At 40.5% G+C, this 19,726-nt stretch overlaps 1 protein-coding gene across 1 annotated transcript; it reads left to right on the top strand.

Moving 5' to 3' along the window:
- The first annotated feature begins 222 nt into the window (after positions 1-222).
- hk1 (hexokinase 1) lies at positions 223-18,608 on the top strand. Its single transcript, XM_084541535.1, has 21 exons — positions 223-788; positions 7,489-7,651; positions 9,993-10,141; positions 10,240-10,359; positions 10,566-10,661; positions 10,784-10,883; positions 11,099-11,282; positions 11,540-11,695; positions 11,824-11,911; positions 12,239-12,384; positions 12,641-12,833; positions 12,927-13,038; positions 13,349-13,497; positions 14,049-14,168; positions 14,361-14,456; positions 14,543-14,642; positions 14,726-14,909; positions 15,073-15,228; positions 15,437-15,524; positions 15,816-15,961; positions 16,881-18,608. Exons 1-21 carry the CDS (start codon positions 726-728, stop codon positions 17,026-17,028), a joined length of 2,757 nt encoding a protein of 918 aa, XP_084397661.1. The 5' UTR covers positions 223-725; the 3' UTR covers positions 17,029-18,608.
- The last annotated feature ends 1,118 nt before the right edge of the window (positions 18,609-19,726 follow it).

Here is a 19,726-nt window from a genome sequence, read left to right as displayed (position 1 = left end):
GACTTCCCTAACGTCAGGTTTCTGAACTGTACCACAGCTACAGCTAAAAGAAACTAAGAACTGTGGTTTTCCCTCCTCTTTCCAACAACCGGCTGAGCTAACTGACAAACGACTGGGTGAGTCGTTTACTGACACACATGTGTCATGTTAAATGCAAAGTAACTTTACGACTTCCTTGAAACAGTAAAACACAAATTCACTCCTCACCTTATCTCACTCTTTCTGTCTGTGTCCTTCCTTCTCTTCACTGCCTCACCTCCCCCACTAATTAGGTAGTCCCCCTCTTCCTCCTGCATCACTGAGTTGTCCTCCAAGGCGTCAGCACACTAAGCCAATCACAGTAAAGAGGATGTGGTCTAGAGGATAGTGGGCAGGGCCCAATTTGAGGCCCTCCCTGCCTCGCTTTCTCTCTGCCTACCTCCCGCAGCTAAACTTGCTGTCTCACCCATGCTTCCTGGCTTCACTCACATGCAGAGAGAAGGAAGCGCTGTAGAGTCTTAACCAACACATGAAGCAGCTCTGTCTATTTTAAACCCTACCGGATTGGATTTGGGATATCTTGATATCTCTTGCTGTGTGTGACAGATTGAATCTAGGAAACAGAACCAGAGCACAGTTTGAGATACTTTTTTTTTTGTATTTTGGATCTTTCTCCATCTGTGGCAGAGAGAGTGTGTGTGTTTGAGTGAGTCTGCATGTGTGTGTGAGCGAGAACGAGGACCAGAATGATTGCGGCCCAGCTACTAGCCTATTACTTCACTGAGCTCAAGGATGACCAGGTTAAAAAGGTGAGTGTTTCCGTTTTTACTGCCTCCATTTTTAATTATGGTTGACTTTGTTTGAAAGAAAGAGATATATGTTTGGAAAAGGCAGAGGTTGAAAGGAGAGGACAACGAGGAGAGGAGCACATGTATTGTAGAGGTCATCGAGTTTATTTTACTTCATCATAACTCTTAAGGTTTCCAGTAGAGCACATGTCAGTAATTCTCAGAGATATGTCTCTTTAAGGAAGTGAATGAAATGCTAATCCGGCTGTGAGGACAACATGAGACAGGTTTCTCATAGTCCTTTCACAATCACTGAGATTTGTTCTTAATTATCAGCTCTAAATCAACCGGACTTTAGTGATACGTGACAGAGTGCACATGGGCGTGTATGTATAGTAAGATGTGTAAGTAGACACGAGACAGCAGTGTGTGATTGGTGCCATGATGTAAGATTTGAGAGGTGGGGTGAAGAGGAGGAGAGAGGAAGTCAGTGGCAAGGATGAAAGGACACATGAGGGATGAGAGGGTAGAAGTTGACACAAATGAGCAAAGTTATTTCAGGGGTCACTGAGTTTCTTTTGTGTTCTGGTTAAAATGACACGTAACGCTTTCATTTCCCTGAGTTGAGTTCAACAGAATAGGAGAAGGAAAATTGCCCAAGAGGTTTTGAATATGACAAATTATTACCATAGATGGTCAGTGGTCAATATATTCTGATGATGATGTGTCCCAGTCATCTGTTTTTAATGTTAACTTCATCAAGTATGTATAAATAAGAAGTACATTGTGGTAGCTTGTCTTAGTACGTTTTAAAGGCAGACTCTATGAATGTGTGTCTTTCATAACTTCTCGGCTGACCTGTCCCCGCAGCAGGACTTCTGGTATAAAAACTGACTGAACCAGTTTAAGTCACCTTCAGAGCAGCGAGTGTGTGTATTGAAGGAGAATTTGTTTTTACAGCTCAGTCCGCCACAATTCCCAGTGGCTCTTGGTTAAATACGTCATAAAAATAATGTTGCTAGGCACCAAACCGTGTTGTGTTCAGTAAACTATTAAAACCTCATGAAATAGAGTCAGAAGAGGTTAAAATACGTCACACAGGAAATCTTTGATCCACATATGGTGCAGGGTCCCTTTAACGGCGCACAGTGGTGATGTCACACCACATCTTTTTCCTGTACAAATGGGGGGGCAAAAATGCACAGCTTTCACATTTCCTTCCTCAGTTTTACTCTCATGACCTTAGCCAATCTCTATGTTCAGTTAAAGTCAGAAGTCTTAATTCGCATGAGACGATTCATTCATTTCCAGGTGTGTCTGCCGTGCCAGAGTCAGATCACGGTCTGTCGAGGTAGAATACGTTAATCAGCAGCCAGGATCTCATGTAATACAACACATCTCCCTCCCTCTTTACTCCTGCTCTCTTCCTCTTCCTGCCTCCCTTAAAATAGGCCAGCTTTGAACCATGTGACCATAGGTGACAGGAGGAGAAGGCTTACACCCACACGCTCACACACAGCACCAGGTGTGTCACCACTGTGTAGGTTTTCAAAGAGCAGGGTTTGTCTTATCCCAGGGGATAAGTTGTGAAACTGTGAAGCACACAGAATTTGAGCAATCACAAGGGAAAGTGTACAGATAATTTCCAGCTCAGCTGTGGTTGTCAGTTGACGATGTCTCCCATCAATCCACTGCAGTGTCCTTGACTGTACTCCCTCATATGCTGCGGGCTGTTTTAGACAGCATCCAAGGCAGTGTTTAAGTGTGTGTGCATTAGATGGAATACGGGAAGGCGCAGGAGGGGGCAGTTTAGAGGACAGTATTTTTCCACACGGTGAGACTGTGTGTGTGTGTGTGTGTGTGTGTGTATGTGCTCGCTCAACATTGTGCACACGTACTTACACAGTGGAGTCAGGTTTCATTGCCTCTATGAACCACCTCGTGGTGACAAAGGGAACACGGCATTGTTGCAAGGAGGAATGCAAACAGAAAGGAGACTGAGAAGGAGAAAGGGGGACGAGAAGGGGCGGGAGAGACCGTGATCTCCTCCTGGAATGCGAACCAAGCTCTGGGCGTTACAGAAACGCACTGTTGGAGGTGTGTTGAGGGGTAAACATGGCCTTTACAAACCTGTGCGTGCAGATGACAGAGGCTTCATGTCACCCTACAAGAGAATGTCACTTTGCTCAATAGTACAAAAACAGTAACAGTTTACAATTAAGATTATTAAGATGAAATTTAGTCATTGTGCCCAGTACCTCCCCCACAACCAACAGCAGAAACATCTGTCTGAGCTATGACAGATCAGCTGATGTGCCGGTATGATGAAGTGCTTGGGTGTCATTTCTAGCTACAGGCAGAGATCCTCATTTCTTTCTGCATTAGGACCTGAATTATATGTAGAGGAATGAGGGCAACGGGTACTTATTTCTCTCTGTAACCAAGATTAAGACAGGAATCCATTGTTATTTAAGTAGAGGTTTGAATCCTTTCGTTTTTAATTAGCTGTTGACAAACACATTGTTATGTTAAAGAAGTCATACCTACCTTATGCAAGTAGGTTAGCTAATTGTGAACATGCAGTACAACTAGTTAGGTGAGAACAAACATTATATCTGAACAGTTATATAATTACGTTTCATCTTTAACTGTCTACCAACATCAAAGGTCCCATTTGGATCCCTTTTGTAACAAGGTGAAACAAACGAATAAAAAGTGGTCACAAGTGGCATCGTAGAGGGCTGAATTATGATATTACAACCTTGTGAAAGTCCTGATGGTTCTCTTTATGGCACAATTTCTGAAAATGACCGAAAATGACCTGTGCATGTTTAACTGAATTTAAATGTTTTTACAATACTTATATAACAAGAAAGACCTGCTGTAAAATAAATGAAGGCATCAGAATAACAGTTTCTGTAATGTATGACGTTTAATGATATAAAATGAAACCAGAGCTGGAAGAAACCTTTTGATGACAAGAGGAATTGTAGTATTAATTGGCACAGAGAAGGAGCGTGGCTGGGAGAAGCAGTGTGTAGCCACAGTTGGCATCAATAGAATAGTTTGGCAGCTTAAATAGCTTACGGCATTGAACTTGAATGGATCTGTTTACATCAGCTGACTGGTAGAGTGGTGCACATTGGCCTGCCCTAAATAAATACATGCCTTATTACTTCATTCACAGAAGCGAAACCATTTCAAGGTTAAGCAGATGTCCATATGTGTTAGGTATAATGTAGTCCATAAATGTCAACTCTAACAAGATAAAAATGTGTAGATATTTGTGGTACAGTAGCTCTGGTTCAAATCTGCATTTTCTCATCTTAGATGATTTGGGTCAAACAGACCAAATGCAAAACAGTGTCTTTGTCTTTGTTATTGTTTTAATGTTTGATGAGCGTCATCAAGACAATCCAACAGGATGTTGGTGGACTAAATTAGCTTTTAAATCTCCTGTTTAAAATTCCTCAGTTTCGGTGGATGTATTATTATTTTTATCACTAGTAAGACTAAAACAATTTGAAGATGTATTTTGATTTTCTCATAAGTACTTGCATATTCTGAAGGTATTTGGTTTCCATGCACATTCTGTATCCATGCATGTAGCTACTTATGTATGTGTGAAAAGAAAGACAGAGTAGAAACATGTTGGTGTTTCTGTGTATGTCTTTACGACAGATGCTGAGGGTTCACTGTAGTTTCCTTAGGGGAGCGTGTTGTCAAGCACCAACATGTCAACGCTGTTAAAAATGCCGAATCACAGGCATGTCTTGAATGTTAAATACAACCTAGCACTGAGTGGGCTGGGGACATGTTTGTGACGTGGTTCAGTACCTTTGAAGTACCAGTGTGTTTTACTGGGTTATGAAGGCGAGAGGTTAGATTCATTCAGCTGTGAAGTGTGACATGTTGCATTTGCTAATGAGCTTTTGTCCTAGAGCAGGGGTGTCAAACTGATCTGTGAAAGGGCCGCTGTGGCTGCAGGTTTTCATTCCAACCATGCAGCACCCATGCAGTGGGTGTGGCTGGCAAGTTTTTGTTCCAATCAAGCAAGAGGACACCTGAAATGACTGCGTGAAGGCAGTTCAGTTGATTGATTGAGCCAAGTCAGGTGTGCTGCTGCATGGTTGGAATGAAAAACTGCAGCCACAGCGGCCCTTTCACGGATCAGTTTGACACCTGTGTCCTAGAGGCAAATGCCTGAATATAGGGAATGTAACACCTTCAGATTTAAATTGCATTCTCGTGTACACGGCTATCGAGCCATTTTCGCTCTAAACATGTTTACATTATTCAAACAGAACCTTGTCAAATCCAACCGCTAAAGGGACAATATGTAAGACAAACTAACTTCTAACTACCAACAAATGGGGGCAGCATATTACCAGGAAGTTGTAATGTTGGTGCTGCCCCCTACTGTAATAAACAAGGAAATGCACAGTCCCTTCCACAGCTGTTTTGTCCTCCTTGTGCTGATATGGTAAGTTTCACTTGTGGTGTCTTGCTGTAGTTTGCTTAGCTCAGTTTTAGCTAGCCATGTACCAGTGCCGCTTGGAATGCTTCCTGGTAGGCTATGGTTGTTGTTATTAGTAGCTGCACTTAAGTTTAATTTTTTTAATCGTCCAAACAAGGTCAGTAGGCCTGGCCTGGTTTGCTACATAAAATTAGCCTAGTTTGGCAGATGGCTATATGACAAGCTAATTGAACGGGACACAGCAGCTAATTTAACAAACACATTTAAAACTGCAACGCTGCACAATTACCTACTTTTTTAAGCTTTTAACACGCAGCCAGTGTTAGCATTAATAGCTTTGGATACTTACTGGTTTAATAGAAACATTGCGTCAAACTTTGTTAACCTTACTGGCGAGAGTTGTGTCAGTGCTGAAAAGCGACATCAATGCTAACTCTGGTTTGGCTTCTTGCTACCACTTCTTCCCTTGCTCCTGAATGTGACGTCAGCATTGCTGAGTTTACACGTGACTGAGTTTAGTATAATATGGCTTAGATTTGGATGGCGCTTCTTAAGGCACAAAGCGGTATTACAACACAGGACAAGATAGCGCCAAACTGTTTATGGATAGGGCTAGCTGGTTAGCATGCAGAGGATATATCTCTGCAACACAATACATTCGCTCACCTAGCAGTTCATTAGCTACACTAGGAAATGTGTTTTTCTAATATAACAGTCCTGCACTAAATCTTAGCTTCATGAAGGTTATGGTATTCAGCATTTGTTTAAAATGACTGAGAGAGCTGTTGATTCAGCTGTGTTTTAATTTTGGAGGCTGCGGTTTGTAGCACTATTGAATTGTGTGACACCAACACGTTTATATTATTTTGTCATAATCTAGATAGTCTAATTTAGATTTAAAAATATGATCCAGTTTGCAGCACCACAAACTACATCCTCCAAAACAATCATGCAGTTGAATGACCACCTTTTTCTGTTGTTTCACCATAAACTGAACATTATAACACTCATGAAGGGGGATTTTGTATAGGACTGTTATTTTAGAATTCGTTTGTGTTCACTGGTGTACCTAATGTTTTGGCATGTGAGTATAGATATTACCCTGTTAACACCCAAACTGACCACTTAGAGTTGTTAATGTCTCACATGTCAGCACACCAGTTCCAGTGCAATGTTTAATAGTTCTCAGCGTTTTTATGTAAAAATCATTTAACTTTGTTAAAGTCAACAGGCAAATGTCCTGAAAGACTAAAGTTGTCCTTTAGGTGCAGCACACACATTTTTTCAATTATGAAATCCAATTCCTGTAAATACACCACACCAACACTGTCCTGAACAAGTTACCAAAGAACTGAGCTAGGCAGGAAATCCAGTTAATGTGTCACTCTTGAAACAGGAAGTTACAGCATTCCTATCTGATGTACTTACAAAGAGTAATAATGCAGTAAATTGTCACATGGATGTCACAGTAGATACAAGCATTATTTGTTTTGTGTGTGAATATTTCATTATGTGGTCAAATCTCTATCCATGTCAGTGTTTTGTATAACAGTCTGATGATAATTAAGCCATGAGTCCTGCTGACGAACGGTCAGGCCTGCTCGTTACTCACCAACTCATAAAGAGGGCACATTTAACCAGAGTTGTATGTGCTCTTGCTTAGTCACACTGTAAGCAGAAGGCATGTATTTGCTTTCAGTCCCTTGTATGATGCAACAGTGGATTTCACCAGGATTGTTTAACATCCTGTTCCAGCTCAGAATGTGTGCTGCATCTACCACATTGACAATGCAGACAATTACAACAGGGAAACTTCATGACGCTCAGACATGATAGTAATTAATATACAGCACAACTTTATCTATGGATTTGATTCCATTCCTGATCTGAATCGCATCTAACGTATCTGTAACTGATCCCTGGACTATCCCCCTTTGAACCTCGCAACTGTCATCCACATAATAAAACTACAAGGAACATCCTTCTATCTAATATTGTCTTTTGACACTACTAAGTAAAGCAGTCTGTACTCCTGGCCAGGCTGTGTGTCACTGTGATGATGGTGATCTGGGATCATTTTAGGAATTAGTCATATTCACTTCATCAACGTGTCAGACAAAACCATCAGTATCTGGTAAATCTCACTTACTATACAATACAGGTTGAGACTGTGTCAGAGCGTACGCTGCACTGGTGATACATTGATAAAAACAAGCTTTTTGTTTTTGTCCTGTTTGTTTTCAGATTGACAAGTACCTGTACTCCATGCGTTTCTCCGATGAGACGTTACTGGACATCATGCACCGATTTCGGAGGGAGCTGAGCAAAGGTCTGGGTCGGGACACCAATCCCACGGCTGCGCTGAAAATGCTGCCAACGTTTGTGCGATCAATCCCTGATGGATCAGGTTTGTACTTCTAAACAGCTCAAGGCCAGACAGCTGGAACTTTGCTAATCAGGGAGAAGTGTATCCAGTCAGTCTTATTCAACTCATATCCATTTACTTTTTGGTTGTGGGAGAAAACTGAATTTCAGTTTTACTGGAATTTTGCCAGGTTTGCTGAGAGAGCCACAGATGAAAAATGGTGATGCTTATTATAAAATGATCTATTTAGTTTAAGGCTTGAACAACATGACAGACAATCCCTTGCTGCTTTCAGGCATTATCGATTTTCAACAGTGTTGTATGCCTGCTCCTCTCTGTACCCGTCCTATTATGTCACTGTTCTCTCTGTGCTGTCTAACACTGCTTCACTGCAGTCACTCTGCCCTTCATATTAATACGAGTCAGGTGTTTGCTGTTTTTTTGTACTCGCAGTACTTCCGTAGGAGAGCGTCTGTCCACTTTAATTGAAGGGCAGATTTTATTAACCTTAGTCAGTTTTATATTGATAGCAGCAAAACTCTCTCTCCCTCACATCTGAACACAGGTACAAATCTCCAAATGTCTGTTTTACCTTGTTCTGCTCTGCCAAAAATCTTTTTTAACCTGCTAGAATAATGCTGCTTAAGTCTGCAACGTCAGAGCTGCAGTTCCAGACACAGCATTACATCATCAACTTATGTAATGTGTTAATTAAAGTACTGTCATCTTAATTAGCATCTAATTTAAGGTGCATTCATTAATAGTTATTGTTTGACAGCTTGAAATTTGGTGTTAGTGGTGACATTCCTGTGCTAGTGCAACATCATACGCAGGTGTCTGTTTGTGTAATTGCTTTTACTGCCAGAAGGGGTATATGCAGCTGCTACAGGAACCATAATTCCTCCCAACTTGCTGTCAAGTGAACTGACCAGAATTTACTATTTTTACTGCAAGCCGCTACAGACAGTCCTTTGCTGTGCTTCTTGTCGTTGTCCAAATGTGCACAAATAGAACATCCATGATGATTGCCAGTGGTTAACTGAGGCTATGTCGTCTTCATTCCCATTCACCAACAGTTCTATATTTAAAGTGCCCAAAAGATTTGAAGTGTTTTAATTCTTTCCTCGTAGATTTAAACCAGAATTACTAATTGAAACTAATTTTCAGTCTGAAACTGGGCTACAATGACCTGACCTTCAGTTCTGTTGTGCACAAATAGTGGAGGCAAAACATCACAAGACTGAAATTTTCATTTTTTTCAAAATTTTTTAATTAATTTATTCAAAAATAATATATTGTAATTTAGCACTGTCTACTACCGCTATTATCGATATAAATACAAAATTATTATATTTAAAAAAACATGCAAAGATATTAGTTGATACACAAATCATTGGGCTCTATTATAAAGTAGAAGTAACACCAAGACTTTCTGAAATCTTGTTTGTACTCTCAGGAGTTACAAGTTGATTTGTTTGCACTGAATCGCTTAGAAATAAGAATAAGGAAGCCACAAAGTATGAATCTCGGAGTATGGGAATACTGCCACTTTTATCTAAGGTCACTATGCCTTTGTAGTCCTTTTATGACTGATAAGCCGTTGCTATGGCATAAGACTTCTTCACAAAACTATGGCGCAATCATGATCCAAAGTCAGACATAAAAAATTAAATAAACTTGCAACATGCCACTGAGTGACCATGAACTAAATATCAGACAGATTTTATGGTATTTAAACCATTATAATAGTAATAATAATAAAATAACCCTTTAAACACCATCAGTGACACAACGGCGCCTCTTTATCTTTATGTATGTGTGTGTGAGTAAAAGACATGTCTCTGTTTGCTGCTTTTTGCAGCTTTACATTATTTTAATTTTCTCATGATCATCATACGTTCTTGACCAGGTGAAATATGGCTGACATAATGCTTCTGGTGGTGGTAATCAATATGCAATAAATATAAAGGGAGCTGCAGCAGGACAGAATGGAGTCAAGCAGAATACACAAGCATCCTCGAAGCATGGATATCATTAACTATCTGGAACATTTTTATCTTTACATACACTACTACTTATTCCTCATGTTGCTTTCATACCACAGATCAATTCACTGTAAACTGTATTTGTTTTCCAAGCTCACAGGAGATGAACATATTTGCTATTAAATAGTTGTTTAGTAGTCAGCCTTTTTATCCGGAAGAAAACCCAAACACTGTTGCTGGTAGCTCCTTTCAGTGTATGAAATATATCTGTTTCAATGTCAGTAGTAACTCTGTAGCTATTTCCCTAAATGTATTGACATTTTTCTTCATCTCTGCCACCCCCTTTCCCTGCTCCTTGTTCGGCCTCCCCCAACCTTCCTACTTTTCTGTCTCGGCAGAGAAAGGAGACTTCATTGCACTAGATCTGGGAGGCAGTAACTTCCGGATCCTCCGTGTCAAAGTTAGCCATGAGAAGAAACAGACGGTTCAGATGGAGAGTCAGATCTATGACACACCGGAGGACATCATTCACGGAAGTGGAACGAGAGTAGGTTTATAGTGAACTGTAGACACACAACCACACACACAGAGTTTCTCCCAAGCTTCACCTGAGTCAACCTCCCCCTCTTTCCACCTCTGTTCCAGCTGTTCGACCATGTGGCAGAGTGCCTCGGTGACTTCATGGAAAAACAAAACATCAAAGACAAGAAGCTTTCTGTCGGTTTTACCTTCTCCTTCCCCTGTCAGCAGACCAAGCTAGATGAGGTAAACAAACTGTCAACTTATTCCAACAGTTTTTATTATTATTATTATTATTGATTATTGATTGACATCATAAGTTGGTAAAGTTGTAATTAAGACATGATCCAGAGTAATGTGTGTGCCAGCCTCAGTCCAGCAAATCCTAGACTCAACTGAGCATTAAAAATTTCCCTTCTCATTTCCCTCTGACTGTTTCTGTTTGTCTCCAGAGCCATCTGATAACCTGGACAAAGCGTTTCAAGGCCAGTGGAGTGGAGGGCATGGACGTTGTCCAGCTACTCAACAAAGCTATCAAAAAACGAGGAGTGAGTCTCACCTTTTGTCTTGTTGATCCTAATGCAGTCAGACTGGGACGCAGAATGGCACAGATGACAATAAACCTTAGCTACAAGAAGATCACTTATATGCATGCTTTAATTTGATTCAGGACTATGAGGCGGACATCATGGCTGTAGTGAATGATACTGTGGGAACGATGATGACCTGTGGCTTCGATGACCAGCGCTGTGAAGTCGGCATTATCATTGGTACTGTTAATCCAAATAGTTCAGGGACCAATATCATTCAAGGGTGGATTTGTCAAGAGTAGAATGTAATTCAGTATTGTACAAAGAGTTCACAAAGTAATCTAGATACCACTATACAAACTGACACACTGAGTGCTGACTTCCGTCTGTTCATTTGATAAATCTGATAAGTAAAATAGATTAAACTGTAAGCATTTGTGTGTCTGTGTTTTTAGGTACTGGTACTAATGCATGCTACATGGAGGAGCTGCGTCACATTGACCTGGTGGAGGGAGACGAAGGAAGGATGTGTGTGAACACTGAGTGGGGAGCCTTCGGAGATGACGGCAGGCTGGAAGACATCAGGACAGAGTTTGACAGAGAGATCGACCGAGGCTCTCTCAACCCAGGCAAACAGCTGTATGTTAAAATCCAAAGTAACACGGTCTTGTTGTAAAAGAAATGGATAATCTGCAGATACAGAATGTGTTAATGATCACATGCCAGTTACACAACGCGTCATGAGCTTCACCTGAGCTGCTAAAAACACAACTAGTGATATCTTCTACTGTGACAGAACACTTAGCCACTGGACATTATGGTGTAGTGTTACTTACCAAAATATCAGCATATTTAACAAAGTTTCTTGTTGCCTGTTGCCTATCTATGTGCTGTAGATTTGAGAAGATGGTCAGTGGGATGTACATGGGGGAGCTGGTTCGTATCATCCTGGTGAAGATGGCCAGAGAAGGCCTGCTGTTCGAGGGCAGGATCACCCCTGAGCTGCTCACTAAGGGGAAGTTTGAGACCAAGCATGTGTCAGCCATAGAAAAGTAAGTTATACCATGAAACTACAGAGTCCAATGCACTTGCATTATCAAATGAATCAAAATAATTCCAAATTCAATCATTCATTCATCATAATCATTTCTGATTATTTTTCATTGTCTTTGTACTGTAGGAGTAAGGAAGGGTTGACCAAGGCCAAAGAGATTTTAACGAAACTTGGTGTGGAGCCCTCAATGGACGACTGCATCGCTGTGCAACATGTGTGTATTGTCGCTAAAATGCCATTTTAATCTTTTAAAGAGAACCCATGTAATTACCGGAAACCTGGGTTTATAAAGTCTTTTGAAGTACTTTGTGTTCTGCTATAAAAAATATGTAATGCATACAAAGAGAACAATAATTGAAGCTTCGTTGTATCTTTTCTGTTTAGATGCCTTAAGAACAGCTTACCTGAGGGCTAGTGATTTAAAGAATTATTTGACATGTTTACCACATACAATATGAAGACTGTAATTTCCGTATTAAGGTCTTCCAATCTTCCAGTGCTGCTTGATTAATTTCTCTCCTCACTGCTCCTCTTTCTTCAGGTTTGTACCATTGTGTCTTTCCGCTCCACCAACCTGATAGCTGCCACACTGGCTGGCATCCTGTTGAGGCTAAAGGAGAACAAAGGAGTGGCACGTCTCCGGACCACTGTTGGCATCGATGGATCTCTGTACAAGATGCACCCACAGTAAGTGTTGATAAGATAAAGGATAAGATTTTTATAGGTTTGTGTTTATTTAATTACTCTTTGATCTAAGTTTTATTACCTTACATTTCTTGTATGGAAAATCTCTTTTCCATAAAAACTCACTGTGAATTGAGTGTATATCTTATATCGTGCTCCATGTTGTTACGTCTTTATCAGCAATACCGTCTGAGGAAGACCAAAGTTTGTAGTGAAAATCTTAAAAGTTCAGCTGGTGACCGTTTTATATCTTTTCCAGATATGCCCGCCGTCTCCATAAGACGGTCCGACGTTTGGTCCCGGACTCTGACGTCCGATTCCTCCTCTCAGAGAGTGGCAGTGGGAAGGGTGCTGCCATGGTGACAGCTGTGGCCTACAGACTCGCCGAGCAGTCACGTCAGATTCTCCAAATACTGTCTGAATTCCGTCTCACGACTCAGCAGCTGCTTGAGGTGAGAAGACACTGCACTGTGTGTATTCTGCCACCACATGTTGGTACAATGTTTAGATAACCATCACCATTAAAATATTCTTAACTTCTCAAGGTTAAGAACCGAATGAGGATAGAAATCCAAAATGGCCTTTCAAAGAGCACTCAGGACACTGCTACTGTCAAAATGCTGCCAACCTTTGTACGAAGCACTCCTGATGGCACAGGTAACGCATACTCACATGCATGAATATATGCAACCTGCAGTTTGTTGAAAAGAGAGAACAGCAGAGATTATTAATCAGCAGCTAAGCAGCTGGCTACTGGTCCATGACCAGATGACTGATAGAGCAAGTTTCACAATTGATGCTCAACTGCACATGAAACGTATATCCACAGCATGGATATTTTAATTGGAATTTTCTTGATGATATCTTCTGGCTATTCTTTTTTTCTGCAATACAAATCATATCTATTGGATGTGGGGGTTTTGCTACCTGGTTATTTACTCATCTGTTTATTTATCTGTGTGTCCAGAGCATGGTGATTTCCTGGCTTTGGATTTAGGAGGAACCAACTTCAGAGTTCTGTTGGTCAAGATTCGTTCTGGGAAGAGGAGAACAGTGGAGATGCACAACAAGATCTACGCCATTCCTCTAGAAGTGATGCAAGGAACCGGAGAGGAGGTGAGATGGACAATCCATCAATGATAATGAGTAAAACACAGTGGTAGTTAACATTGATATAATTTGTAGGGAATATTGAAGGGTTGAGGGAGTAATTTTAAACAGTCATAGTTTCTCTGCTCTTACTCTGTACTGTGTACAGCTAACATGCGCTGGGTGAGTTAGTGACACAGAAGCACAACATAATTAACAGAGACACTCTAAATTCCACCGTTCTGTGTCACACAGACAATTCAAATTCAGTTTAGTCAAATTATTAAGCAGTACCATATATTTAAAACTCCCAACCTTTACCTTTATCAGTAATGTACGTACAGTGCATTCAGTTTTCTTTCAGATCCTAAAATCCAGAGTCCTAAAGTGACTAAAATGCTCACTTCCTTTAGTTTAACTAACCTCTTAAGATACATATCCATTTTCCAGTTTGATCAGTAATAAAAGTTAAACATCAAAGGTAAAACATTAAAAAATGAATCACTGGAGGAATACATTCGGACATATGTTGTTGATATGTTGCATAGTTTTTCATCATTTCTTTCCTCTTCTTCCAGCTGTTTGATCACATTGTTCAGTGTATCAGTGACTTCCTCGACTACATGGGGATGAAGAACACTCGTCTTCCTCTGGGCTTCACCTTCTCGTTCCCTTGCAAACAGACCAGCCTGGATGCTGTAAGTGTGCTCACCTTCTTTTCTCTCTTACACTACACTGTCTCTTACGTACTTCCCTGAGAGTCTGCATCTCTAAACTGGACCTGCTGATTCTGCAAAATGGGTCAACTGATAAGCACGCTGCGACTAGGGCTAAAATAATTCAATGAAATTGTGACGTGATGTCCAGAACTTGTGTGTGTCTGTGTGCAGGGCATCTTATTGACTTGGACCAAGGGATTCAAGGCGACTGACTGTGAGGGTGAAGATGTGGTGGGTCTGTTGAGGGAGGCCATTAAGAGGAGAGAGGTAAGAAATGAGGAGCAGCACCATTCAGTTAAACGCAGCCCTGTACAAAGCTATGATTTGCTTTATAATATGTGTTTCTTCTTAAGGAATTTGATCTGGATGTTGTGGCCGTAGTCAATGATACAGTTGGAACCTTGATGACCTGTGCCTACGAAGAACCCACCTGTGAAATTGGGCTGATTGCTGGTTAGTTCAGCTTTTATTGACTCCTCTCGATAGATATTCAGCTATCTGTTCTCTATCCATATGATGTTAATGTGGGATTACAGGCACTGGCAGTAATGCCTGTTACATGGAGGAGATGAGGAACATTGAGATGATCGAAGGCGACGAGGGACGGATGTGTGTCAACATGGAGTGGGGGGCTTTTGGTGACAACGGATGCCTTGATGACATTAGGACTGAGTTTGACCGCGTTGTGGATGACTTCTCACTCAATGCAGGCAAACAAAGGTGCCACATACACACACTCATGCTGAGCCCATGCTCTAAATGTCAGAATCACATGTTAAAGCAAGAAGTACTTATGTTCTAGATGAATATCCCTATGACTTCAAATATGTATGGGCATGCCTTTTTATGTGTGGTCTGTGCTTGCTTTTGTTTCATGGTCCAGATATGAGAAAATGTGCAGCGGCATGTACCTTGGTGAAATTGTGCGAAACATCCTCATAGACATGACCAAGAAAGGATTCCTGTTCAGAGGGCAGATTTCTGAAACACTGAAGACCAGAGGCATCTTTGAAACAAAGTTCCTTTCACAGATAGAAAGGTAAAAAGTGTAGAAGTGACGATACATGGTTGAAGGAGGAGCTGGAAGTATTCTGGATTTATTTCCGTCATCTTGCTAAGCTGTAAAAGCTTGCATGCAACATATTAACCTTACTTATTTTGTCCTTCTTTTATTGTTGAATTTGTATTTTTTGGTTGAGTTTATTTCTGTTCTTTTAATGGTCCTGTCTTGGTGTGTCTCTTTACAGTGACAGATTGGCTTTACTGCAGGTGAGATCCATCCTGCAACACTTGGGGCTGGACAGCACCTGCGATGACAGTATCATAGTCAAAGAGGTAAGATAGACAGAGAGAGTGTGTATTACAACAATTATTGTGTTTTCCTAATTAATTAATACTAAACATTTAGGTTTCTGTAGTAGCTTATTCTGTCTCAAACGTAACCTGGACTGCTGAACACTGTAGTGTCCAGGAGCACACCCACATACACTTTTATCACCTATATCTTGTGACAGACAATAAAGTATGTGACTGTACAGGAGTACAAGAGAAGCAGACGTGTTTAATGGCCATTTAGTTTGACGTGTGATAAACTGTTGCAATAATGATAATGGTTTTTATTGTTAGGTATGTGGAGCAGTGTCACATCGTGCAGCTCAGCTGTGTGGCGCAGGAATGGCGGCTGTGGTTGATAAGATTAGAGAGAACCGAGGACTGGACCACCTGGACATCACAGTAGGGGTGGACGGGACACTCTACAAACTCCATCCACAGTGAGTTTAATTCATCTTTCGCTGTCTATTGATGTGAATAATAGCGACCTGGCCGTTCTCTCACGTGGCCTCAAGGGTTTGTTTTCTGTTCTAGCACATCATGCTACAACAACACATTCATTTTACTTACACAGTAGCTATTTCATTAAATTCCTTGGAAAAGCTGCAGGCCATTCACATTTAAAAAATGTGCAATGTTTGTTGCTTTTTCTGTTTACCTCTGATATAGAATTACTACCGTGCTACCTGATTGTCTAAAGCAAAAAGAGATCACAGCATGAAAGAAATGAAGTATGCTGCATTAGACTGGCAGCTTAATATACATCAGCTGTTTTTATGTGCCTACATCAACAGTTTGCATATGATCTACCAGATGATTTCACACTGTACACTGATCTGGTGTATGGCTAAATGAAGTGCAAGTTAACACAAGAGTGCTGTAGTAGAAATCTACGCTAAAGGCAACTCATGGCATGTAGTATACTTCTCATGCATGCTTATGCATGCCGATCGCGTTCAGTCATGCTTTAGTTACCAGTATGTCGTAATTAAATGTCAGAATCTGTTGCTAGCAGCACAATGCCTGAGGAAAAGTGAATACTCTCCCTCCAGTTTCTTCACTGCCAGTCGGCTCAAAAGCTTTGTCTACAAAACATTTATGAATGTAATGTTAATACGTTGGTCATGTTGAAGTCGTGTTGAAGTGTCTTTCTACAAACTTTCTTTCTTGTTAAACATTTATCTTGAGAGTTTGTCTTGATGTTAAGCCAGCTAGTCAGGTTCCTCCACTTGCTGGCTGATTTAGGCCAAGCGACCCCCCTCACTGTGGTGACAGTGCCATACTCCCTTCAGCTTAGCTTCACATTTAGACCGTCTCTTTTCTGTCTAACATTATGTCAAACCTCTCATCTCTGTCCAGTTTCTCCCGGATCATGCACCAGACCGTTAGTGAACTGGCTCCCCAGTGCGACGTCAACTTCCTGCTTTCTGAGGACGGCAGTGGGAAAGGAGCCGCACTCATCACAGCCGTGGGCTGCCGTCTGAGGCAGGAGCTGAACAGCAAATAGAAAATCTCCTCCGTCTCACTGTTATCTCCCCTCTACTCTTGCCTTCCACACTCCTCCTCTCCCCCCAATGTCTCCTTTCTTCCTAAATCATACCAGTCCAGTCACCACATCACACTCCAGTTCCTGCTTTAGCCTGTGTGTACGTGACACAGAGAAAAGGAGACAGCTCTGTTGTAGTTAGATTGTATTTGATTAACTACTGTAACAGCACCCAGTCTCTTAAGGGTTTGGCAATTTTGTGAAACTTTTGTGAAACTTATCTTATAAAACACGCATGTTCAAGTCAAATGCAGGGCAGGGGGAAAAAGTAAAAAGATTTCCATGTTCCTATAATGCTCATCTGTCTCCATCTAGAGGATTCCTCTGGTAACTGCAGACCTCTTGTAGAAAAATAACAGATTGCACAAATTTTGATCCTTGCCACATGTCCAGTAGAGGCAGGGAGATAACATCACTGTTTTAGACCAAAGTTACCAAAGTATGTCTGCTGTAGACGACTCACTGTCTGTACACACATAAAGGGATAAGAGATGAAATACTAATGTATAATGAGATGAAAGGGAATATTTTTGCTTAAAGGTTTTTAATATCTTACCCGGATATAATACAATATGTTATACATACATTGTTGCTATTTATTTTATTTTTATATTGGGAAACATTACTGTTGCTATGAGGCACAGAGAGGAAGCCATAGAGGAAGTTCCCTCAGATAGCACCTGTCATGTATTTAAGGGAACCAGACGTGTACTGTGGCAGGGATTTGCATTTCACTGAATGTGCATATTTGATCTAATCTAAGACAGCAATCTATACTATTATCTGTACTCTAGTGTGAAATATGTCCTGTTGTTGGTACTAATCACAGCTGTTGTTGTTATTAGACGTCCAAGACTCATCACCACCATGATGAGACTTAGCAGTTACTTGGCAACAGCCGTAAAACAGGGATGTGGTGCTAACATGGATGTCAGACGAACAACAATAGTCAAACAATGTATAAATATATATGAACATTGCGGTAGCTGAAACATCTAAGAGCTAAATAAACATTTTGGAAAGAAAGCATATCGCTAAACTCAGCTCAGGAGAAAGTTGAGTGAACTACTTTACTGCTTATAGCATGATTAATTCAAATTCTTAAATATTTAGTTTTTCTTGAATAAAGTCAAAATTGATTACTTAGTTAGTTATTAGTAACTAAGGTTATTAATAATAACTAACATATAGTGAATGACATGTTTTCTGAGAAAATTATCATTGGGGCTGGCCTTTTTAAATCAAATCTGAAGATATTTTAAGACTAGGTCAGTGGTGTCCCAGCAGAGCTACTGTCACTGGCTGGTGTGAATCTTGCTGAAAATCCTTTCACACCTTCTCATCAAACTGCCAGGAAAAAGAAGACCAGCCTCGACTCCTAAACAACTCTGCCTTCATATTTTCCCCAAGGTTCTCAGACAAAAAGCCGACCTCATCACACACAAAACACCTTAATCTCTTTGCTTCTGTTCACAAAGCCTAGACTGAATCTGTCCAACACTGTCAATCAGTCACTAAATAAAAAAACAAACCTGTGTCAATCACAAGTCGGAGTGTTTTTATTTAGCCCGATACTTTACCTCTGTGATCCTCGTGATCTGTTTAGTCATCTTATAAATGTGTGGGCATTAGTCAGCTTGTTAAACACTGGCCTCTCTGAACGCTCTGTAGCTGCAACTACTGTCAAACTTAAACCACAGTTGAAGTTCAGGTAGCTCACAAAGCTTTAATGGGATCTGAGCTGGAAACAAATAAAAATAGTTTTAGTACTTATTGCATTTTGGTTTTATTTCCACAGTCACAATAGTTAGTCATATTTTTGACTTTTCTGCAGGTCACAAACAACAAACGTCCTGTTTTGTGTAGACAACATTTTCAGATGTTTCATGCTGCCACTGTGATATAAATCAAAACATTACAATGAATCAGTTCCTATGACTTCAGTATGAGATCCTACTGCTCACAAGCTACAGTATTTATAACGTCATGACTGCATTCTAAACAATCAGGTTCAACAAATTTCCACTTCACCAGCATATATTACAATAAGCTATTCAGTACATGGCAGTGTTACATTTCACACCAGATTCTTTTATGTAACGGCACTTTTTAAAGTAGACTCTACTGTACATTGACCATAAAAATATATTACATCTGTTTGAACCAGTAAAATCACAATATATAATAAGCAACATACCATATTAATGACACACTGTGACCAATACTCTGAACAGTAACAGATACATGCAACCCAGATAACTAACCACAACAGACAGGCTGCAAATTCAAGGCTGATTTTCCTTTTTTCACTTTTCCAGTGTCTCATGACATGAATATTCTGGTGTTCGTGATGGTGTTGTTCTTAAGGCATTACACTTTCACAAGGGCTTTTCTGTCGTACTCAGCTGAAACAACAATAACTTATTTCTGTTGAGATGGATGTCTGCTTCCGAAAATATTTTATCAAAACGTCGTCTGTGTGGCCCAGTCCAGAATTATTATTAAAGCTAACCTGCACTTTGTTGTGAATTGTCAACGGTAGCGAGGCTGATAATATTTACAGTAACTTATATATTAACTTACTTATATAAATATTTACTGATTTACAGTATCAGTAACCAGTCAATGACTTAATTTATTGTGCACCATAATTAAAAGA

This window comes from Chelon labrosus, assembly GCF_963514085.1.
Source record: "Chelon labrosus genome assembly, chromosome: 3".
Classification (NCBI taxonomy): Eukaryota; Metazoa; Chordata; class Actinopteri; order Mugiliformes; family Mugilidae; genus Chelon; species Chelon labrosus.
Note: the sequence above shows the minus strand (reverse complement) of the source record. Positions and strands in the feature narration are given on the sequence as shown.